Consider the following 23,492-nt stretch of genomic DNA (forward strand, 5'->3'; position numbering starts at 1 on the left):
AACCGTAAAGCTCTTTCGACTCTTTTTCAAAAGAAAAAAAAAAAAAAAAAAAAAACCTTGATTGTTTAGAAACTCTGTCAAACAAAGCTCGAGCTAAAATGATTTGACCGTGTTTGAATTGTGAAAATTGGTTTTCATTCAATATACAGTCATACAAATATCGTTTGAAGAGTTAATTTATACGACGAATTAGAATCTTAGGTCAATTATCCAGTGACCAATCACAACCAATATTAAGTGTAACTAAACATGATGTATCATATGCCATTTCAATTTTGCCGATCCATCGAGAGTCCGTAGTCATATAGTGTTTTGGTAAAAAAAGAAAAGAACACAAGAAAAAGAGACTAAAATATCAATATAACTAAATTAATAATGGGGTATGGAGAAGAAGGATCTAAAGGCATTGGCTACATCAAGGATCTTCTTGCTAGGAGCGTCCCTCATTGGCAATGTTGGCCCGGCTATCAGAAACCACCGGGCTATCGACTCTGTTACCTCTGAACAAAACACCTTCCACAGTATTACACTACCGATCCAGCCGGGTTCCAACAAGTACCTATCTCCTCTACACACACTCTTTATTATCGCCTTCGCACACCTCTCTGCTGTTTCCACTGGCAATACACTTACTTGCACCTAGTTAATTCACATATAATTAATCTCTCAATTTTACATAGCAACTAGTACATGGTCACTGGAAGTGGTGAATTTGAATAACACCGTAAATGTGAATAAATAATTGGGTCCTCACTCCTCAATCAAACAAAACTTGGTTAATTAATCTAACTAGAATTTCTCAATTCATTTTCATTTTATATAACTTGAAATAATTATTAATCTTTTAGGCCCATGCATAATTTTAACCATTCAAAAACATTAGAAATTCGACCAGGAATGCTTACATCTCTGAGCTCTTTATTAACAACGATTTTGCCATCCTTTGTCATGAACTTGCCTCTACTCAACTCCGAGTCGACGACCCCAGGTGCTACTATTGTAACACTTATCTCTGATCCAAACTCTGTTCTTAGTGTTTCGTAAAAAGCGATCAGAGCGGCTTTACTTGCCTAAATTCAGTGACAGAAATTTAAGATACCAAATAAATGTTTTAGATTAAGAGGTCCTTAAGTAAATTATAAGAGGCAAATGAATGCAAAAATGTTACACAATAAAAGCTCAATCGGGGTGACGCAATGTAACCACATCCAGAAGCAACCGCGACGATCCTTCCTCTAGACTCCCTTAGGTATGGAGACGCAAAGAAGGTGCAATATACAGATCCCCAGAAGTTTATGTCCTATGCAACAAAGGGAAAAAATGGTTACAAAGGGTTAGTAGAAAACATATTATCTTAGAAAGATCTTTGGTCTTGAGTATATTGACCATAGCCGGTGTAGCCTTAGAGAGATCATCGATGTCCTCAAACAAATACAGAGGAGCAACTCCTGCATTTGTCACTAGATGATCCACTGCTCACATGAAAACATTAAAATAAACCCAACAAAAATTAAGATCAGCAAATATTATTCTCCTTTATTTTTTGGATTGTCGTCCTATATATGTTACGATAATACGATTGATCCAAATCTATGTTTGTGTTTATAAATGCAATATATAATTATATCTTTTCATGTGTTTTTATGTAAGTTGCAAAGTGTCAACGCAAAATATCCTAAAGCAACTATTAAGATACTAGAGAGCCTAGATCATAGTGTTTCAGTTGCATGCAAAACCGAAAAAAAAAAACCGTGGCTACTTATAATAAATTGTAAATGCAAACAAACCATCTAGACATCTAGTACTACTTATATTGACTTACATCGGCCAAAATGAAGAACCGTGGCTCGGATAAAACGTTCACAATCTTGTAGTTTGGAAACATCAGCGACTAAGGGCATGACCTCAGGGGAGCCATAGAGCTCAGCTAGAGCCGCGACATGGAAGAGAGGCTCTCCTCTTATGTCAACAAGTGCTAAATACGCTCCTCTCTTCCCATACTCATACGCTAAAGCCTATACACACACACACTATCATACCCACTTTAACTACCCTATTCATCAACCATTATGTTATTTTTTTGTTGACTAATTACCTCGCCGATGCCAGAAGCTGCTCCGGTGATGACAACGACTTTTCCGGCGACATTCTCCGAGAAAAGATTCCGGCAGATGGAGAAGGCGGATTTGAGTCTTTGGTAAGTTGGGTAGAAGACGACAAGTGCATACAAGGTTAAAAGAGGAAACAAGAAGTTAATGATCTTGTTGATTGAATCCATGCATGGAGTCCCTTAATTTGCTTGCCTCTTTCTATTTGTTTCTTCTTCTTTATTCTGTGCTAGAAGCTCTCATGGCAATGTGGCAATCCTACAAGCTGATACGTCAACACGTGTTTCAGCATCAGCTACACATATTTATAATACTTTTCCTTCTAGATCTTTAAATTTGATTTTATTATAATTTTATTATCCAAAAATACAACATTTTGATTTTAATCTTTATTTTTTTTTACAAATCTAATGACAATAATTTTGTTTTATTTTGTAAATCTATTGAATATAAGATGAAGGATGATCGAGTCTAAATATAGATTATATGCTCTTTGCTTTTTTCTTCATCAAGAAGATTAGTTGTTGCCTGTTGGGAGTCATTTTGAAAAATTTACATTCACGTAGTTGAATTTAAAAGCTTTTAACTTCACTTCTAGCAAAGATTTAGCCCTCGGTAATGCTCTCATACCTAGCGACAACACCTTACCTTCAATGTTTCTAAGAACTCATCCAACTCCACACTTGGACGTTTCAGCGGACCAAGCTCCATTTGTATTACAATTAGCCTAATCGTGAGGAGGAGGCGTCCATTTAATATTTTGATTACGAGATATGCTTTGCTATCCTTTTCTTTTGACATTCCATTCAAAGGATGAGAATTCCTTACCTTTTAAAACACAATCATTGTTTTATTGTCTACTTCAAGGGATGAGAATTTCTTTACTCTTAAAACAAAATCATTCATATTCTTTCACAATCTTCAACAAAATTTAAGGAATTAATGAACTGCTTACACTAAATTGAGGACGAAATTTATTGATATTTAAAACATGGTGCATATTTTGGTAGATAGAGTGTGACCACTCACAAAGTCAAAAGGGTATATTGATGTGTTTAGACTTTTAAAAAAGAAATTTGAAGTCCTAAAAATCACATTTTCAATAGTCTAAATTTATCTTCTTAATGATACTCAAAATGTTTCTAATTTTTTTAATAGTCCAACACCCTCATTTTGATCTTGATGGGCCTTGCTTTTTAAATAAATAAAAATGTGATTTCATTTTCTATTAAGTCAAAGCCTAATATAAAGTCCATAATTTTTACTTTCACTAATTTAGAATAATTTTGACCGTAAAAATCTCAACCGTTCACTCTCTAACAATTTGTTAATGATAAGATCAACTAAATGAACGACTCCTAATCTACATGAAATCTGAATAGATAAGATGAAAATCTTAAAAGATAAGTATTTTATGGCTAGTTTATCTGATATATAAACTGAAGATAACTCTGGATCTAGAGAAAACATTTCGCAGAACTAGAAAAAATCTCTGTACGTATCTTGCAATTAGCTATTCAGAAGAGTCGTCGTTCTCATCAGCAAAGTGAGATTCAAGGTTTCGATAAACTCGATGGTTCGTATTCGTAAATAGTAGCCAAATTTTCAAATTTACTTTATATTAAACGGAAAATAAAGATTTAGATTTGTTAGATCTCAACCATTTAATGTCTGAATCAGAGTACAAAATTTTCTTAGATTGACAAGATTAAATATTTGGTAGATTAGAGAATCATATGTTGTTGTATATGTATCTGCTATAATGATATGCTAGCTAGGCAATAATCCGAAATTCATGATCCGATCCGGAGTCCGCTCTGATCCCTTGTGAATAGAAGCTATTAGATGTGACAGATTTGGTTGGATACAAACACAGATCCGATCTGATACGGATACAAATCCAGATCTGGTCATATACGAATACAAATCCAGATCCGGTCATATACGAATAGGTCATGTACGAATAGTTAGCCATATAATATGCAGATTTAAACCGGATATTTGGATCCGATATATATTTTTGTTTTTCCTTAATTTAAATCTTAATTATTTGAGTTTAAGAAAATAGGGAAAATATTTAGATAGAACAGACTCGGTTGGATACAACACATATCCGGTTAGATACGGGTACAACCAGATCCGGTTATATACGGATAGGTCATATAGGAATAGTGAGCCACATATAATATAGTATGCAAATTTAAACCGGATATTTGGATCCGAGATATTTTTTTGGTTTTTTTTTTTTTTTATTCAAAACTTAGGGGGAGTTATTGGGAGATTGATTTTAAAAGAGTTTGTGGATTTCAAAAGTTTAGAGATTTTAAGATTCTCAAAAAGATTTGTTGATTCTAAAATAATGTTTAACCAGATTTTTAGAGTTTAATAGATTCTTCATATGATAGACTCTACAAATCCTTATGATAATTGCAGTATTTTGAAAGTTGTTTTTAATGACTAAATAGGTAAGGAATCATTAAACCAATAACACTAGAATTTGATAGAATTGGAAAATCAATAAATACTCAACTTTTTGAATAACAAAGGATTTTAAATAGAATTACAAAATACATACACAAATAACAAGAGATTTTAGTAAGAATCTAAGAATCCGTACACCAATAACAATAGAATCTTAAACTCTAAAAATCTTTAAAAGTCATTCTCCCAATAACCCCCCCTTAATTGATTCCATTAACAAAAACTTCTGATTCTTCTTCTTAATTCAAATATTCTTCTTCTTCTCGTGAAGCAGGAGGATCAGGTACCAACTTCTACTACTTTCTCGACTTCGAAACCCACCGCTGGTAACAGAACCATTCCGCCGCGAGATGTTACCGATCTTAGTAGCGTCGACGAAGGAGGATCCGAGTTTGGGGAAATCGGAACTGCTGATGCTGAAAGCGTGGTCCGAAGAACCGGTAGTGATGTCTCCGCAACAAAGAGAGCGAGAAGTGATCCGATAGCGTCTCCGGCGAAGAAGCGAGCAATTGTGTTCCCGGATTGCTTAAAGCCATCGGATTTGGCTCACCCGGCGACGCCCTGTAACGTTGGGGCAACGCCTTCTTCGTAGCCCTGGGCATATAATCCGGATCCGAAAAAACCGATCCGAACCGATCCGAAAAATCCGATTTGGATCGGTTTCGGTTACTATGTAAAAACCGATCGGATTTTATGTTGAACATGATTCGGATTTCGGATTTAAACCGATCCGAACCGAAATCCGATCGGTTATCTGCTAACCCGAATACACATGGTCTAATACATCACATAGTATACATATAATCTCTATGTTTTTGTACTTCAACGCTCAAACCTCTTTTTTACGTCGGATTGTTCGGATTTAGAGTGTAAGTTTCGGATTTATAGTGTAGAATCCGAATCCGAAACCGATCCGAAATATGATTCGGTTTAAACTCGGATTTGTAATAAAATTTGAAAACCGATCCGAATCCGAAAAAATCCGAACCGATCCGATCCGAAAACCAGTCGGATTCAAATCGGATTCTATATATCCCAATCCGAAAATCCGAACGCCCAGGGCTACTTCTTCGTCTGCTTCGGAATGTTGTAGGCAATTCTCGAAAGCTGGGGATTGGGAAGGAATGTCTGGTGGTAATTGGGAAGTTTCTGCAGGTAAAATTTTGCTTTGTGATTGTGTTTGTACTTCTCGGATTCTTGGTTAATGAATCTTAGTTTGGGAATATTAGTGATGGAATTTGAGAGAATTTGTGGTTTTAGGTGGCTTTGATCGTGTAAGGGTACATCCTAAGTATCTGCATACTAATGCAACATGTCACACATGGTCCCTTGGAGGTACGTTTTGAATGAAGTTTGATGCAATCTATTAAACAATGTTTTTATGCTATGAAATTGACATTGTTATCTCTTGCAGCTTTTGCTGAGCTACTGGACAATGCCTATGATGAGGTGGGATGCGTTTCTAATTTTTAGAAATATCTCAAAGGTGTGCATTTTTATTTCTGGTTTGGTAGTATTTGTTTCTCATCTTTTGAATATCAGGTTCGTACTGGAGCCACATTTGTTAATGTAGACGTGCTCCAGAACAGGAAAGATGGACGCAAGATGATCTTAATTGAGGGTATACAGTTGATTTTAGTGTTTTGTTGTATCAAGTTTTGATGATGCATCGCTTTCTTGATCCTAGCATACTTATGTTTGAAAATGCAGACGATGGAGGTGGGATGAATGCTGAAATGATGCGGCACTGCATGTCTCTAGGATATTCTGCCAAGAGCAAAATTGAAGGCACCATTGGAAAATGTAAACATTTCTTTCTCCTGCGAAATAAATATATGTCACATGTTTAGATCAAGACCCTTTAATTCATATACTTCTTACAGATGGTAATGGATTCAAGTCTAGTACAATGAGACTCGGAGCTGATGTCATTGTTTTCTCACGTTGCCTTGGAAAAGATGGAAAGAGGTTCGTTATTTGTTACCACACCATTACCCCTTTCAGCTCTGTGTTTTTTTAATGGTAATATGTATAATGTATCGATTGAAAAACTCAGCTAAAGTTACATACATCTGACCATATTCCTATTTGCTTGATTTTTCTTTAGCTTGACAAAGAGCATTGGCCTTCTATCATATACGTTTCTAAGGAGCACTGGAAGAGAGGAAATAGTTGTACCAATGGTAACCTAACTTTATTTAACTCTATGGAACTGTTGGGAAAAGAAATAAACTTGATAATTTTGAATGGTTGTTAGCATGTGCTTCAGCTGTGAGCAAAATATATTATGCAGAGAAAGCATATCACTCATACAATCGAAATTGCTTCATATCAGTAACAGATGTTTTTTTTCTAAAGTTTGTTAAGATTTTATAGCCAGTTTATCTTTTCTAATCTTCTTCTAATGATGATTTAAATAAAAGCTGGAATATGAAAGAAGTGGTTTTGAATGGTGTCCAATGCGGTCTTCGGCTAGTGATTGGGAGAAAAATGTGGAAACAATGGTTCAATGGTCGCCATTTGCTACTGAAGAAGATCTTCTTCGTCAGGTAAAGCTTTTTCCTTAGTTCCATAAGAGCCTTTATTACAATGAGAGGCCATAGGAAAACAAGGAAGTCGATTCTCAAATGTAACTACTTATTTACTAATATGTGAGAATGCTCCCACTAATCTATTGCTCTGACTATTGTAGCTTAATCTAGTGAAGAATCATGGCACAAGGATAATCATATATAACCTTTGGGAAGATGACCAAGGAATGTTAGAACTTGATTTTGACACTGATCCACATGTATGTATTTTTATTGCTGGATATACATAGATTACGTTTTGCAATGATGCACAAAATTGCTGCTGTATCCATAAAATTGACGTATGGTTTGTTGCAGGATATCCAGCTTCGAGGGGTCAATCGGGATGAGAAAAATATTGATATGGCTTCTAAAAACCCGAACTCTAGACACTTCCTGACATACAAGTACTCACTCAGGGTATAAATATTCTTTCCATCTTTCCTTAGTTGTGGTTATTTTCGAAGTTAGTTTGGTTCAGTCCCCTGTTAAAATCACTGTGATAGTTCTTAAATGATAATAACTGAGGATTCTCATGGTGGATAGAAATCAAAAGCTTGATTTTGAGAGATTATGAATCCCATCATTTGTTGGCTGAACTTTTTTGTCTTTAAGTTTGTCACCATTTGTCATGTTCACAGAGTTACGCATCTATTCTCTACAAAAAGGTTACTGGTGGTTTCCGTATCATTCTCCGAGGAAAATATATTGAGTATCACGACATAGTAAATGACATGATGCTTACAAAAAAAGATACTTATCACCCACAAAATAGGGATGGTGAATGCGCTAATAACTCAAGTGTATGTTTTTCCTAATTTAACATAATTTTAGAACTTTTCATGTAATTTTATTCATGCAAGCAGCTTTTTGATTACTAAAAAAATTATCTCCTGTGCGATATTCACAGTTGTCTGCTGAGGTGACCATTGGATTTGTGAAGGATGCAAAACATCATTTGGATGTTCAAGGCTTCAATGTTTACCACCAACATCGCCTTATTATGGTTTCTGTTTCTTTTTGCTAAATTTTTTACACTCGATGCCTTAAATGCTGCGTAAATAAGATCAACTTCACACTTTCATTTTTATAACTTCTCATATGTTTTTCAGCCATTTTGGAGGGTATGGAATGCAGCAGGAAGTGATGGTCGTGGGGTCATCGGTATTTTTTTTAACTAGAAGGACTAATATTTGATTAGCTGTATTAACGAGAAGTCTAATGTTAAGTTTATTCTACTAATAAGGTGTCTTGAACGCTAATTTCATTGAGCCTTCCCATGATAAGCAAGGTTTTGTGACCGGAAAAGTTTTGTCTAGACTCCAGGCAAAGCTACTTAAAATGCAGAAGGATTATTGGTTTGATTCTCTTCTCGTGCTTTTTAAATCATGCTTCCTTAGCTTGGCTGATGCATTGAACCATTTGGGTTGATGTTTTCTTTCTGGTTTTACTCAGGAGAGCTAATTGTGGGAAAATTGGATATGCTCCGAGGCAAGGCAAAAATTCTGCTAAGGATACTAACGACAGAGGTACACTATCTTTTTTTACTTAACATCGGAATTTTTACTTGTACTGAGCAATCTCTGGGAACATGTTCCACTTTGTAGAATCGTCACCAGAACATGATCCTAAGCTTGAAAACTCCTCTTCCGAATCTAACAAACGAGCAACGCCTCCAGGAGCTTGTGATGTGGAGGTCATCAATAGTGATAATGACTATGATTGTGATTCTTTACCAGAAATAAATCTCAATGAGCTTCCTGAGGTTCCTGTCACTGACCTCACTGAGGCTCCTGTCACTGACCTCACTGAGGCTCCTGTCACTGACCTCACTGAGGTTCCTGTCACTGACCTCACTGAGGCTCCTGTCACTGACCTCACTGAGGCTCCTGTCACTGACCTCACTGAGGCTCCTGTCACTGACCTCACTGAGGTTCCTGTCACTGACCTCACTGAGGCTCCTGTCACTGAGCTCACCGAGGTTCCTGTCACTGAGCTCACTGAGATTCCAGTCACTGAGCTCACTGAGCTTCCTGAGAAGGTCACATCCTCTCTCTTTTATGTCCTTATGGGACACTTTCTCCAATATATATATAGGATTTGAGGACATAACCTTTTCTATTTCTTCTATCAGAGTTCTGAACTACTCAAGCCTCAGTCTAGTTCGCTTACCCTCAGTCAATTGGAAGAAGAGAATAAAACCTTAAAAGAAAGGTTTGTTACCACCTTACATACCATATTAATTTGCCTATAAGATTCATATTTTTTGTTTGCGTTAACACTGGACAATGAAAGCTGTGTTTTATGTTTTTTTCAGGCTCGCTAGAAAAGAAGAACTTTTCATCTTACTGCAAATGGACTTGCAAAGTGAGAGAGAGTTTCGCAAAACACTTGAAGCTGAGTTAACAACACTTACCAATGACTTCTTCCCGTCGTTAAGAGCAGATCTAGAAAAGGTGGGGAAAGAGCTAAATCCAACTCATAACTCATAATTTTGTAGTCATTATGATTTTATCACCAAATGAACTTTTACAAATTTTCTTACATGATATTTAATTTGATATGGTATTGCATGTATACATTATATGTTTATTCAATATCCCAAATTAATATAAGTTTGCTTTTTCTTTCTTTATATTTTTGTATCGACTATATTTGTTTTTTTTTATCTTTTTGGTAAAAATATCATTTTCTTTGTTACAAAAGGAAACACATACATAATAGACAAACAACATATTCATTTATTTTAATTTAACAAGACATATCTTACAATCGAGATGAGAGAGGGAGAGATGCACGATGAGACTGACCAGACCCAAATTAAACATTGAACCCTAACTTAACATCCAAGCAAACTGAGACATAAAACAACACACATCGACCACTTGATAGTGTAAAAGAGCTATTTTAATTTTTGGAAATGAGAAATGCTTCTTTGTTATTATCCTTATTCTTCTCAATGTCTCCTTTCATCTTCTCCTCTATGTCAATGGTATCTTCCATGTCTGCGCTGTCTTGTGGCACCAACGTTCTCATCTGTGAGTTGCAAACCATCGAGCTTAGCCTCACAACGTCGACGACATGCTCAGATATGTCTTGAAGCTTAATCACTGACGGCTCCAAAACTTTCGTCCCAGGTTTCTTGTAGATCACGAAAAGAACCATTTGAAGCACTCCAAAGATGAAACCCAAAACATTTGGCAGCTGCAAAAATATGTCAAGATTATTAGCTCACAACAAAAACATTTACGTTTTAGCGATAATACAAACATAATTACTTTGAAATACAAATATGAAACTACTAAAAACTTACGGCAATGTTCTTGTCTTTAAGGAGAAGCCCGTAGAAGAACCACATGACGGCCGATAACGTGAGGAAGAAGGAGAGACCAAAAGGCATAAACTCGGCGCTCTTTGTTTTGATCACTTTCCTCTGCGTTAATGAATGTTTGTTATATATACATAACGATAATTAAATTTTAAAAAAATTGTATATCATAAATAAGAAAGAGAGACTTACAATGATGCCAAGAGGAGCAACGAAAACAGATAGAGCAAAGACCATACAAATGTATCCAAGAACTTGAACACGTTTATTGCCATGAATCGGAAAGTACGTAGAGAAGAAGATTAGGCCGAACGCGAAAACGTCCACAAAGAGAACGAACTTCACCGTCAGAATCTGCCATAATGAAACAAGACGATTCCATTAAAGACTTATGATTCTTGTTTGTGTAAAAACTAAACACAATACAATAATTAAGCTATATTCATATAGAATAAGGACCTTATCCTTCTTAGGAGCGTAGAAGAAGAATAAGGAGATGTAGACGATCTGTATGACAAAGGCAAAGGAGTTGATCGTGATCAACATCACTGCATCTTTCTTGATCATTGCGTAGTACAGCCATAGCATCGCACTGAACAGCGAAATCACGTAAGGGACTGACTGATACCCTTCAGACGATTTCCTCTTGTATATACGAATGAACGTCGGTCTATTATATTTTAAAACAAAACGTATAAATGCTTGAGCTAAAACGTTATCTATATACGAGGAGAGTGTAAAAAGATTTATAGAACTACTTACATTGGGGCAAGGCAGACGAAGAAGGAGATGACATTCCCTACAATATAGTTTTCGTTACGTTAGAATTCATGATGCATGTCTTCATGTAAATGCATGCATTTGGAATGTAAACGTAAACGTGGAAAAAGATATACACTAAGTAACTATTTAACGTATTAAGATTTGAGAATAGGATACCTAGGATTCCAAAGACAGTAGCCAAGACAGCTTGTGAAATTGCCATTATCTCTCTCAAAGTAGTGAAATGCTTCTTTAGAAAAATAAAGTAAATGAAAAACTTAATTCTAATTAGAAACTCTCTCCCTCTCTCTTCCTCTATGAAAGTGAACAGACGGAACTCTACAGGATCATACTGAGAATATGTTCAAGTGTATGATGCAATTCCGGATTGAGAAGTGTGGTGGTTTATATAGGGATGGAGAAAAGAGTATCAACTTGCAAAATGCTTCTCTGAGTGAGAGAGATAAAGATGAGTTTGAACTCAATGGAGTTGTATAGTGGGAAAAAAGAATCAAAGAGCATTATCTGTGCTTTACAGTTGTATACCTTCATGCCCCATTGCCTTGGAAGGTTCCCCTTTTTTTTTTTTTTTCACCTAAGCCTAATCTTTCCCATCTATGATTTTATGATTCATGTACTTAGTCCCTATACGACCCAATATGTTACTTAGTGTCTTCGTTTAATTTTATGCAAATGGTTAAACAGTTTCTTCGTTTCATTTTATGCAAAATGTTAAACAGTTTCTTTGACCTTTTAGATCTACATATCTTTTAGTTTTACTCGTTTCATCAAGAATAATATATTGGTCAATATAGCATAATATGGTTCATATATTAATATTCTGTTTAGCATGAATCGTGTATAAATTTCTAACCAAAAAAAATGTAATTGTGTATGAATTGGATGACCAATGAAGCGGTATAAGTCTCTTGTAATTTTTTTTTTTTTTTTTTTGGTCTCTTGTAAATTTGCTATGAAATATATAATCTATATATAAACATGTGCGGAATAGAATATTAGAATCCTCTCAGTTCCAAAAAAAAAACACACTTGTAGTTTTCAGTTTTTCACTTTATGTATCCTCTTCATATAATATCTTTGATGAGTAGGGTAATTACACCATCTATTTTTTTATCCATCTAATGAAAAAAACAGAGATACGAATGATGTTGTGCGCACATTGATGTCGGCATGCGAACTAAACCTAAATCTTATCTCATAAACTCTGTGGGGAAATAATGAAACCCTAAAACCTAAAATGGTTGGGTATCTATCCAAGTCAGCAACTTAGGAGCACTAAAACCTTAAAGATCTTGCAAGTACCATTCTGGTACATTCTAGTGGACCAATGTTTTGGCCTTTCTGACGTGTCGCCAACCAAGTAGGTGTTGAGACGTTTACTGTTTGCAACTCTCTTTGCTTAGGGTTTAACTAGTGCAATGAGAGCAAGTTGGTCTTTTACCTAAACCGAATTGTCATGCTCGTAGTTCGTTTTCCAAATTGAAAGGACTCGTTTAGGGAAATACACTTTTGAAATCTTTCCGCCAACATATTTACAAAAAGAAAACAACAGAGAAAAAAACAACACCAAACATTTTATTGAAGTTTGAAATTTCTTTGAAACTAATGATGAAAGCTGCAATAATGAATGTAGTTCTAATAGGTGGATCCATAATGTGTAGAGTAGAGATATTATTTTGCTTTATCAGTTTTTGTGATGTGAACCATTTTTTTTTTGTGTGTGTGTGTGTGTATGTGTTGTATATATTGTATAGTTTGATATACATGAAGTAGTGTATGTTGATTTGGTCAACCGTTTTAATTATATGATCTGCGTGAACCTTCAAACCAGTTTAAGAGAGTGACAGCTACAATCAAAGTAAATGATCCTTAGACTAAGAATCAATCCTACAATTGAGCTAGCGGGGAATCAAAGAAAGATAATAACCAAAAATTGATTTTAAAATTTTTTTTTTTTTTTTGCCCGCACCGCAGTGGTCCAGTGGTAAAGGAGAATTGGAGAAAAGTTGAAAGGAACTAACCCAGGTTCGATACACCCTGAAAACAAAAATCATTGTTGTGTGGGAAGTCTGTCAGTTGGACCTTGGCCCAATTGGTTTACCTGGTAGTCAGAAATGCAGGCGGCCTGACTATCCCCTGCCATTACTCGGAAAGCATTTAAAACTCGGGATACACAGTGTAGTGGTCCTTTGGGGAGAAGTTCACTCTGAAACAATTCGGTGCGTTTCTACCGGGGCTGACCGGATCAGCCGATAGGGTTTATAAATAAAAAAAATTGATTTTTACGTATATAAATCAATACATACATTTATTAACAAGATTAATAAAGAGAATATATATACTTGAACGTTTTTCTATCTGGTACAATATGGTTTTAAAGTGAAAAAATACCTAAAATTGATTCCACTTTTTAAAAATAGTGTCGAAAATCTCCTATTTTCTTGATTATACTGCTACTAATTACATCGCAAAGAATCATGTTTGTAATATAATAGACATACTAAACGTACTTTTTGGATCGGCAAAATTCAATCTACTGTATAATCAAATTTCTACTATATATACAAAGATAAAGAAGACCACATAAGTGCACCGTTAACCAAAATCACTTCCCCAAAACATACTAAACATATCAAGTAAATTGTCATAGTGTTAAGAAGTTGGTTCAAGTCGATTTTGATGCTCGTTTGAACATATCTTGATTTGATTACCAAGAGTCAAAGAAGATATTACATTTTGGGGAATTTTTTGAGGGAAACTTTTGTAATACAACACTTGTTTTTTTCCAAGAATGTTTAGGCTGGTTTATTTTTCGTTTCATGTGTATAGAAGTTGAACCATGTACAAATTCATTAAACTAGTGTAAGAAAATTAACTCATCTAATCGGTTTGCTTTAGTAAGTCACTTATATTTTAATAGCATCCTATTCCTTGTTCTTGTGGTTTACTTTTGTTTTTCTGTTTGCTTTTTTGGTTGACTTTTGGATGAGTCCACATATAAATTGATTTAACCATGTACAACTTTACAAACGAATAAGATGAAATTTCATTGATATATTTTCTCGAATATAAATATATAATATACTTATACTAAAATTTATACGTATGAGTTTGCACTAACTGGTTTAGATACTCTCTCGGAATAAAATCCACTTGCCAATGTCTGTTGTTTTTTTTTTTTTTAAATAAATTTAAAGTTTTGAACCGAAACTCATACATCTCTTCAAATCCGAGACCAGTACATGTTATATGGTCTCGTCTCAAACGTAATATGAATGATTTTTAAATTTTTGCCAAAAATTTTTACTAGTTGAGCTATTAGCACTTGATTGTGACAATTGTTCTTTGTCTTTTCGCATAGCTCGTAGTTGTGACAATTAGCTCCAAAATTTTCGAACCATTATTATTATTATTATTTGAACCATTATACGATTCTCTTACAGTATTTAATTTGCCTAATACTAATACATATGCTCAAGTGCTCAACCAGGGTATAAGAAAAAAAGATATTACAGAGAGTCACGTTGGACAGTCGTTATCTAAAAAGAAACCAACATTTTAGCGTGGTAGTCATATACCTTTTGGCTTTAGATCTTTATATGTTCTTAGGGTTTATGACTAGCTAGTGTCCTTTTAGGATATTTTCTCATTTCACAAATTGATTTTTCTATTAATATATATTTTCAATGCATAATTTAAACATACTTCTAAAAAACTGTGTGAAACAACATAATGTCAAAATATATATTTTTTTTTTGAATATATGTATATTTTTGCATTTTCTTGCCGTATAGATAAAGCACTTTGAACTTCAATGCTAATGCAACAACATATATATATTAAACACATTTACAAAAAAAAATTCTTAATTAGATATACCGACCTTGAAAATTACTGATGTAAGTAGCAAGTGTTAGACCACTAATAAAGGGTGACTTAAATTTAAATAACAATTGGTATAATATAAAGTTAATTAGCCTAAAGGAATCAGAACAAAATTACGAACACCTTAATATATATAAAAAAATTTGTGTCAACCACCTTAATATTAATTGTTGGACGTAAAATGGTATTAGTTTGGCGATTGCCACTTAATTCGAGGTGGCCTTTATGATGTGTATGACATTGATGGCAGTGAAAGATACTAAGAATCTTTACAAATCTAAGTTGCAAAAGAGAACAGATCAAGTGTCTTAGAGCCGATCTGTTTTTATTTTCCTATTGTAAGAGAATGTTCTATTTTACGTTTACATAAAGATTCCCTTATTCTTTTTTTTCCTAGTCAGAGTAAATGGTACCGCCCTCACATAAGATCTTTGCATTCTTAAAAAGTGGTTTACCAAAAACCCAAAAAAAAAAAGAAAAAAAAAATTCTTGAATATTCGGTCATCATTGGCATCTACGCACGATGGACATATTAAGGAATATACTTGACTCTCTTTTTTCCATGAATGCTCTTTTGGTTCAGTTTTAGTGAAGTTTAATATCTTGGTGTGGTTTCTTATTCATAAAGGGATTTGCAGCAATTTCACTTCTTCTTTTTTAACATTGATTAGTTGTTAGGAACATTTGCTCTTGCGCTAAGTACGTGAAACAATCACTTAGCGCATATGAGCTTACGTATGTCGAAGCTTCAACCAAATACTAATGTACGTACTTACATAAGCTAAATAGAGAGTTCAATGATAAATATTAGTGAGACAAATTACATATTTACATAAATGGTAGTCACGTACTGGTCAAGCAAAAATTACATTATTAAAGTCAAATGAGTTACGTATAAATTTTTCAATTGGGCTTTGTGAAAACAAAAGGGCTTAATTTGAGGCTGCATGTATTTTAGTAGTACCTGGGACTTCTGTTCAAACGGTAAGTTCGGTTTTGTTCTTTGGGTTTTTGGAATTTTATGATTTTTGCCGAAACTAATTGAATTAGGTTTTAGTTCAGTTCTTTGGTTAATTTTGGTTTTGCTTTTTCTTATCCAAAACTAACCAAATTTTTGTTTGGAAACAAAATTCGGATTTTTTGGTATGGTTTAGTTATTAAGAAAAATTGGTTGTTTTTTTGTTTAACCGTCTAATTGTGGTATAATCTGGTTATTTAAACAAAAAAAAAAAAATACACTTTGATTAACCTAGACCCAAGGTCCCAAACTGAACTAACCGAAGTTCTTGGTTAATGAATTAAATTTCAAAGATTAGCGTCAGTTAATGCCCAATAACCGAAACTGAACCAAACAACCAAATTCTTTGTTCGATTTGGTTATTTATTCAGCTATTTCACTGTGGGTATCTAAACAATGTAAACATGTGGTGGTTAAGACAAGCAATTTGATGCTATTGCTGTTGTCGGTTTTGTCCGATATCACATTGTCTTCAACCAGTCAAGTCAACATCCATCGTTTCCTAGAGAACTTGATCATCAGTTTTCTCGAGTCGAGTCTATGGCTATGAATGTAGACATATGTTTTTGTCATCGTTTTTGTGAACCGCTTTTTATTACACCACTCAACTAGAATTATTATCTACATGGCGTGTTTGAACCAAAAAAAAAAACTATGAAAAAATAGAAGAAGAGTGGTTCTCTAGAATGCTTTTTTCAATCATAAAAGATTAATAGTTAGGCTGAAAAAATAATAAAAAGAGGTTATGTACTTTTCATCAGGTGACTAATTCAGTTGGACACATTGCAACCTTAAAGAACTGACAATGTTTTAAATATTATTAGCTAGCAACAAAAACTCATATGTGGAATCCATTTCCTAAGATGCATGCATAATGCATTAAGATGTATATGATCATATTGATTTATATTTCAGTGTCGTTTTTATGATAACCACTCAATTTTAGAGGTTCGAGAAGTTTCAGACCCGAGGACCCTAAGTCTCTTCAGGGACCATTACGAATATAGTGAGTGTTTTGGTTCCCTCCCCAGTACGTACCAGCATGCATTCACATTCATGACCATAAAAACACTCAACCTTTGATTTATTATTTTCTTATAGTTGTTAGATCAGCCATTCTGAGCTATACATATATATATAGTGAATTCACATTCCATCATTCTTCTTTTATAACTACAAAAACGTTTTTTTTTATATCCCAGTTATCCCAACGCTTGCGTTTAGACTAGTCACGTAGGCGGCCTTAAAGCACTGGAACGATGCAGCCCGTATGTGAAATCTGCAGTGGCCAGAGCTCGAACTCATGATGGCGGGTACCTCAGCTGAGGGTCCTTTACCACTATAGCTAGAGGCACCGGTTACAAAATCGTACTTGATATGCAAAAAATAGATATATAGTTTTGTTCTAATTAACCGGTTGACAAACTAATAACTGGTTCTAATTTATGTATCATATACTTGAGCTAACATAGTGCATGCATAGATGTAAAATACATGAGAAATATTATGTGTAAGTTTCGAAGAATTGTAAGTAAACAACAATGGACGTGGAATCTCGACAGGACGACCGTTGTGAAAGTGTAAATAGATACAAAAGACTTTTAGTGTGTGTGGTAGACACTTTGCTCCTCCCCTTTTGGGTTCCCATGTGAAACTCATATGGTCTTACGTACGTGTGTCTTTTCTTCATTTTGGACTGCAGTAAGGATATGTATATGTTTTTTTCGTCTTATATATGCTAATTCAAATCTATCCCTGTTTTTTTACACAATACAATGTCAAAGTATTGTAAGGAAACAGAACAAGAAAAAATAATAATTTGTAATCTTCCATCGACTAGAAAGTAAAAGAGGTGAAAATTACTTGATGTTTGCAAATTTTTCTCTGATTGAACAAAACTCTTATAAGAATATGTTTTTTTTTTGTTCTTTCTAGTATTGTATTATTATGGTATAACATTTTGTAGTTCAACTTTGTAGCTTATAGAACTCTGGTTTAACTTTAATCAGATTGTGTTAGAGGATGCTAATGGGACTACACGCTCACGGGGTGTTGGAGTGTAATTGTACATTTCCTTATCAATAAATTCAAGGCCTCCCTCTTCCTGCCAAAAATGATTATACCTAATTTAACTTATAAAACCTCTTATTTATTCAATGATATGACGCTAAAACCAAACAAAACTTGTTTAGTTTTATAATGTTTTTGTTTTGTAAATTTGTGTAGCAAAGTCAAGGAAACAAAATCTTAGGTGGAACCAGAACGATTCTGAAATTTTGATTCTGATTTTAGGTCCTTACAAATATTCTGTTTGTTCTTTACATAGTTACGAAAATATAACCTGAAATTTAATATTTATGTTCGGATTTGATTAACGTATCTATGTTTGCATATTACAATCATTACTTAATTATATTGTGATGGGCTAGTAGTGACTCCTATTCAAAGTGTGAAGTCTCTATGTGGGTTTAGGTTATAGACTGTTTTTCTTATTTGTTTCTGAAAAACTTTACGTACCACCTTACAACTTGACCATCCGACCGTCTTTAGTTAGTAGTAAGAAAACTTATAATTTTGTATGATCCATGGTGATTATTCTAGAGATTTCGATATGGAATTTTCTGGTAAACAAAAAAAAAAGTTAAGAAGTTATAATCATTAATTGAATGATAATTAATTAAGCTTTCTAGCCAATTAAGTCTTGTAAATTATCTCCTAATGTTCCACTTTCACACCGATCATAAAAAAAAGGTATTTCAAGGTCGCTATGAGGTGGGCCTGTCCCGTTCAAGAGGCCAACATGCATGCACCAAATTTTTTTAAGGATTACCCATTTTACAATTGAGGTTGATAGTAAAAACCACATAAGTGTTACAAAAATAGCATGAGTTGGAAAATAGCAGAGACAGTTTATATTTTAGAAAACTAACTTATTTATTGATAATAATAGCACAATTTCCAGAGACTGGAAATAAAATGATGAGAAAAAACAGAAGTGGTACATGAGAGAACTAATTAAAAGAGACGATGACCACAAAAATCCGGAAAAAACAAAGAAAGAGAAGGAAAGTTAGCTAAAGAGTGCACAACTCAAACAATGCATTATTAATGAGTCCCTAAATAAAAGAGTCACTACTTAAACTTGGTTTTGGTTCTGGACATCCTTGCTAGTAGTCTGGTCATTCGGTTCGGTCATGTTCTGGCTCTTGACTTCGGTCACTTGAATCTGAGTCTCGGGAACATTATGAACAGCTGGCGGTTCATGAACCGTGGAACCGGGTATAACGGTGGTTAGCTTCGCTATGTCGATGGAATGATCGGACGAAACCGCTTTGGATTTGTCTGTCTTCTCAGCCACAGGAGTCATGTAGTACTTGAAAACTATGTATAGAATCATTTGAACAGCTCCTAAGAACGCGCCCAATACATTTGGAAGCTTCAATAGTGAACAAAATATGTGTAAAAGACATTATTATTCCATGTAGTAATAACAAAATAGAATTTACCGACATCACAACAGAACAAATTAGATTTTTTTTGTTTCTAGTAATATTATCTTATTGTACTCTCAATTTCTTTGCACATTTTAGTGGGGGTCCAATTATTTTTATATAATGCAAATAATAATAAAGCGAAATGTGTAGTGTACGGTTCAAGTTCATATATTCGTTGCCACGACATTCATATATAGACTAAAAGACATTTAAATATATATAGTTTGAAATGAGGAAAAAAGACAAAGGTTAACTACTGTTTCTTTTTTTTTTTACTTTATTAAAGAGCCACCCACAATAATAATCTAATCATTTAGTGTTGTGCTGTCCTTTACTATATGTTTAGAAATGATCGAAACAGAATAGAATATTTGAGAATTATAAACTCACCGCAACGTAGAAGTCTTTAATAGCAAGACCGTAGAAGAGCCACGTGACAGCGCTTAGTGTAAGAAACAACGATAAAGAGAATGGCATAAACTCCACACTTCTTGTACGTACCACCAATCTCTGCACCAAATTTTAGTAGTTGTAACTATTTTAGTATTCCCAAAAAGAAAGACAAAGATATTACCTATATTAATATGAATATTTATTATAGTCTTCATAGGTCAAATCACGTAAAAAACATCAAACATGGCTCGTTCGCATTTATACAGGTTCCTACATATATGCATGTCTAGAAATATACACATAAAACGTACCATGATACTTAAAGGAGCTGCGAATACACTGACAGAAAATCCAACGCAAATCCCTCCGAGCACTTTGGCACGTGTCGAACCTTTGGTTAAGAGCTCGCAGACAAGAACAATGGCAGCAAAACCCAAAAAGTTCAAGAGGCCAAGAACTTTCAGAGTAGATATCTGCAGCATCGTTTCAAGCATTAGGCAACCGGACACTAGAGCATTTACGTATATGTGCATATTATGATCAACGTGAAAACTAAAATAAAATTATATATAGGTATAGATGTAGAAAATGGTGTTTCAACACATACTCTTGTTTTCTTGTTAGCATAGGTTACAAAGAGGACGATGTAGATGGTTTCAATGACGCATCCAACAGCGTTGATGGTGATGAGAAGGAAGCCTGAGCCATCTTTTTGCATAGCGTAGTAAATCCAAAGCATCGCGCTGAAAATCGCGGAAAGATAGGGAAGAGACTGGAATCCTTCAGTGGACTTCTTCTTGCATATCCGTATAAAAGTTGGCCTAAATAATATGTTCAGAAAAAGTTTGGATTATTTCGAAACATCGAAAAATATAAAAGAGAGAGTTTGTAAGAACATGTTGATGCTTACACTGGGGCCAAGAACACGACGAATGATATGATGTTACCTGCAAATTTATTGTGCAATAAACATTTTGAGTGTTAAAACGTAATTCAAAGTGTTGGTAGAGTTTTCTATTATTAATGTTAAATCGTTCTGTGAATGCTAATATTTGCATACGTACCCATGATTCCGAACACAAACGCCCATACATTGTGAGTTAGAGCCATTTCTTGATTGTTTTGGTCGAAGTACTTTAGAAAGAAGTTATAAAATGAGAAAAGAAGTATTGAAAGACAAAGAGAAAGAGAGAGAAAGAGCTCTTGAGAAGCCTCTTCTAACACTTGAAAGCTAAGCTCTAGTTTGTGAGTTTTAGCTATGAATTTACAATGGCAATGTTAGAAGATATATATAGAGGGTTCACATGTGAAAGGGTGCATATGTTAGTACGTTTTAGACGACATCGTTTGCAGAGCGGTGTGAGAGAAGGACATGTCACATTATTGGTCTCAGATATTTCTTATTGATGTTTTCTTTTAAATGGAAAATTAAATGTATGACATTTTCATGTGGTATGCACTCTTTGCGTCTATTTTATTAGTATCAAACTTTTTTTTTCTATATGCCAAACTTAAGATTTATATTTTATTATCGTACTCATACGAATGGAGGTAGCTTCAACACTATTTATTTATTTTTTCTTTTAAACCAAAAAGAAAAATTCAAAGAATGGTCGATAGAGGTTTCTTTGTAAAAGCCATTTAACGAGTGGTTACTTATTGTTTAGGGGTAACCAATAAGCCCCTGATCGGCTGTTAGCTTTCTAGTGAACTATTAATAAAGAAATATATATCACTATAATAGGCCTTTTCATTCAATTTAATCACCTTTTAAAGTATATTGATTCTCTAATTAACACTTAAAAGGGAGTACCAAGCCTAATGATTCTCTTAATACCTTTTAATTTTACTTATAGTCCTTGACTGATACTAAGTCAAGGATCCTTGTGCGTTGGATTTGTTTATACGACTTGCAACAAAAATATATACTTTTATCATTAGCCGTATGAATTGTTTAGTAGAGAATATGAATTATGTTGTAACAACATAACAAAAGAAGGTTTATAGTATCAAAGCATATATAGAAAGAAAAAGTCACATCGAAGTAGCAATCGGACGGTCCAAGAGTAGGTACAACCATTAAGAATCCTAAACCGTGATCGCTGCTTTTGTGTTCATCGTACCAGTCAACATGAACCATATTTTATGTTGCTCCCATTGAGTCTGTGCCACGTACGTGTACCATAATTTTTATGTTGCTTATGAACACTCCATGATTTTGGCAGCCAAAATTAGGTCCGTAACTAATATATTACTAAAATACTCTTAATAGTCTCATTGTGTTTATCTCTTTAACTTATTTTTATCAAACTTGTGTGACCAAAAAATACCCCCTAAGTTTTTCTATATTTTGCATTAGTAAGTGGGTAATGGTTAAACATATTTCATCCAAACAGAAGCGATCTCATAGTTAACTAGTCACTTTAAATAAAATTAAGTATAATTTTTTTTTTAATGATTAAAATCAAAAAAGTAATTGGTATTCTTTCTTCACTTTATATATGTTTTTTCTCTACCATATAAAAAATCAAGAATTAAAATAAGAATAGAGTTGTATTGCGTTTTATCTTAACGTGACTGTCGTGTGGGTATAGGTAGGATTCAACATCATACTTCTCGATGTTCCACTTGGCTACTTTCCGTGTTTATCTAAATTTATCTACATTTACTCAAATGATATTATCATATCAAAGCAAATTGTCTCACTAACCTTTTCTTTTCTATATAATAAAAATTTATAATTAATATATCTATTCATCCACCTTCCACAAAACTTTATCGACTAGTTTGTGACAAATGAAAACGTAAAGCTACATTTTTATTAAACATCACACTGGAATGTTATATCTTTATGAGCTTACTAAATTTAAATTGGTCACTATTTAATTGTTGCAATTTAATTAGAAGGAAAAAATTTGTGGAAATATCAATATATATCTAGTAAAAATACATGTAATATACTAATATGTATATAATATTTAAAAGTAATCTTTAGTTTATTTATTTTTGGTGGATTTCTTTTTCTAGAATTATGACAGCGAACACTTCTTAAAACACATAACTTTCACACTTATTTTTACCAGTTACCAATTCTTACAATTTTTACTTCCAAATTTTATGACCGTTTCAACCAATTTCGCCTCTTCAAATATTTTGATTGATTTGTGACATTCTGAAAAAACTTTCCAAAATTGGTTTTAAATCGTTGAAATATTTTTCATAAAACTGTTGGTAAAAAATTGGTCGGAAATTTTAAGTGATCATATTGCTTTATCTGTTGACACGTTAGTTGATATTGGAGTATAGTTAAATTAGTACATATCATATATTTAAGATTAGCCTAAGTTTCCTTTAGCTTAGACTATCTTACTCATATAAATACTTGTAATACACATTCATTTTACACTTAATGAGAAAGTTTACAATTCATAA

The 23,492-nt window shown here is 33.9% G+C and overlaps 5 protein-coding genes across 6 annotated transcripts; 2 read left to right on the top strand and 3 right to left on the bottom strand.

Moving 5' to 3' along the window:
• Positions 1 to 189: 189 nt before the first annotated feature.
• On the bottom strand, positions 190 to 2,391 carry LOC17876693 (11-beta-hydroxysteroid dehydrogenase-like 6). Its single transcript, XM_006282108.2, has 6 exons — positions 2,096 to 2,391; positions 1,823 to 2,015; positions 1,387 to 1,472; positions 1,169 to 1,300; positions 906 to 1,070; positions 190 to 639 (listed from the first exon to the last, which is right to left on the bottom strand). Exons 1-6 carry the CDS (start codon positions 2,276 to 2,278, stop codon positions 370 to 372), a joined length of 1,029 nt encoding a protein of 342 aa, XP_006282170.1. The 5' UTR covers positions 2,279 to 2,391; the 3' UTR covers positions 190 to 369.
• Positions 2,392 to 3,587: 1,196 nt separating this feature from the next.
• Positions 3,588 to 5,616, top strand: LOC111828957 (protein MICRORCHIDIA 4-like). 2 transcript variants are annotated; one of them, XM_023777558.1, is made up of 2 exons: positions 3,588 to 3,684; positions 4,861 to 5,616. In XM_023777558.1, the coding sequence occupies exons 1-2, from the start codon at positions 3,682 to 3,684 to the stop codon at positions 5,179 to 5,181; spliced, it is 324 nt and encodes a 107-aa protein (XP_023633326.1). In that variant the 5' UTR covers positions 3,588 to 3,681; the 3' UTR covers positions 5,182 to 5,616. The 2 variants fall into 2 exon arrangements, with proteins under 2 accessions (XP_023633326.1, XP_023633327.1); XM_023777559.1 differs by having other exon boundaries at positions 4,864 to 5,616.
• LOC17875674 (protein MICRORCHIDIA 4) lies at positions 5,510 to 9,794 on the top strand. Its single transcript, XM_023777612.1, has 18 exons — positions 5,510 to 5,744; positions 5,850 to 5,924; positions 6,004 to 6,038; positions 6,132 to 6,210; positions 6,300 to 6,392; positions 6,473 to 6,557; positions 6,697 to 6,772; positions 7,013 to 7,138; positions 7,282 to 7,380; positions 7,478 to 7,579; positions 7,801 to 7,962; positions 8,070 to 8,165; positions 8,272 to 8,323; positions 8,406 to 8,517; positions 8,615 to 8,688; positions 8,767 to 9,200; positions 9,294 to 9,373; positions 9,477 to 9,794. Exons 1-18 carry the CDS (start codon positions 5,510 to 5,512, stop codon positions 9,649 to 9,651), a joined length of 2,190 nt encoding a protein of 729 aa, XP_023633380.1. The 3' UTR covers positions 9,652 to 9,794.
• An 86-nt stretch (positions 9,795 to 9,880) lies between these two features.
• Positions 9,881 to 11,606, bottom strand: LOC17876935 (bidirectional sugar transporter SWEET10). The gene is made up of 6 exons (XM_006281686.2): positions 11,427 to 11,606; positions 11,250 to 11,286; positions 10,947 to 11,157; positions 10,680 to 10,841; positions 10,473 to 10,592; positions 9,881 to 10,363 (listed from the first exon to the last, which is right to left on the bottom strand). The coding sequence occupies exons 1-6, from the start codon at positions 11,470 to 11,472 to the stop codon at positions 10,067 to 10,069; spliced, it is 873 nt and encodes a 290-aa protein (XP_006281748.1). The 5' UTR covers positions 11,473 to 11,606; the 3' UTR covers positions 9,881 to 10,066.
• Positions 11,607 to 19,156: 7,550 nt separating this feature from the next.
• Positions 19,157 to 21,296, bottom strand: LOC17875595 (bidirectional sugar transporter SWEET13). The gene is made up of 6 exons (XM_006281956.2): positions 21,125 to 21,296; positions 20,971 to 21,007; positions 20,668 to 20,881; positions 20,372 to 20,533; positions 20,058 to 20,177; positions 19,157 to 19,609 (listed from the first exon to the last, which is right to left on the bottom strand). Exons 1-6 carry the CDS (start codon positions 21,168 to 21,170, stop codon positions 19,310 to 19,312), a joined length of 879 nt encoding a protein of 292 aa, XP_006282018.1. The 5' UTR covers positions 21,171 to 21,296; the 3' UTR covers positions 19,157 to 19,309.
• Positions 21,297 to 23,492: the final 2,196 nt, after the last annotated feature.

This window comes from Capsella rubella, unplaced genomic scaffold, assembly GCF_000375325.1.
Source record: "Capsella rubella cultivar Monte Gargano unplaced genomic scaffold, Caprub1_0 scaffold_8, whole genome shotgun sequence".
Lineage (NCBI taxonomy): Eukaryota > Viridiplantae > Streptophyta > Magnoliopsida > Brassicales > Brassicaceae > Capsella > Capsella rubella.

Bases quoted from the DNA above. Each gene is read 5' to 3' on its own strand.
- LOC17876693 (XM_006282108.2), bottom strand. From the start codon at position 2,278: ATGGATTCAATCAACAAGATCATTAACTTCTTGTTTCCTCTTTTAACC. The intron at 1,473-1,822 runs GTAAGTCAATAT...TCATGTGAGCAG, and splicing joins GGTTCTTCATTTTGGCCGAT to TGGATCATCTAGTGACAAAT. The intron at 640-905 runs GTAAGCATTCCT...TGAATTAACTAG, and splicing joins TTAATAAAGAGCTCAGAGAT to GTGCAAGTAAGTGTATTGCC.
- LOC17875674 (XM_023777612.1), top strand. From the start codon at position 5,510: ATGATTCGGTTTAAACTCGGATTTGTAATAAAATTTGAAAACCGATCC. The intron at 6,211-6,299 runs GTATACAGTTGA...TTGAAAATGCAG, and splicing joins CAAGATGATCTTAATTGAGG to ACGATGGAGGTGGGATGAAT. The intron at 6,393-6,472 runs GTAAACATTTCT...TACTTCTTACAG, and splicing joins TGAAGGCACCATTGGAAAAT to ATGGTAATGGATTCAAGTCT.
- LOC17876935 (XM_006281686.2), bottom strand. From the start codon at position 11,472: ATGGCAATTTCACAAGCTGTCTTGGCTACTGTCTTTGGAATCCTAG. The intron at 11,158-11,249 runs GTAAGTAGTTCT...AAAATATAATAG, and splicing joins TTCGTCTGCCTTGCCCCAAT to ACCGACGTTCATTCGTATAT. The intron at 10,593-10,679 runs GTAAGTCTCTCT...TCATTAACGCAG, and splicing joins TTGCTCCTCTTGGCATCATT to AGGAAAGTGATCAAAACAAA.
- LOC17875595 (XM_006281956.2), bottom strand. From the start codon at position 21,170: ATGGCTCTAACTCACAATGTATGGGCGTTTGTGTTCGGAATCATGG. The intron at 21,008-21,124 runs GTACGTATGCAA...ATAAATTTGCAG, and splicing joins GTTTGTGTTCGGAATCATGG to GTAACATCATATCATTCGTC. The intron at 20,882-20,970 runs GTAAGCATCAAC...CATATTATTTAG, and splicing joins GTCGTGTTCTTGGCCCCAGT to GCCAACTTTTATACGGATAT.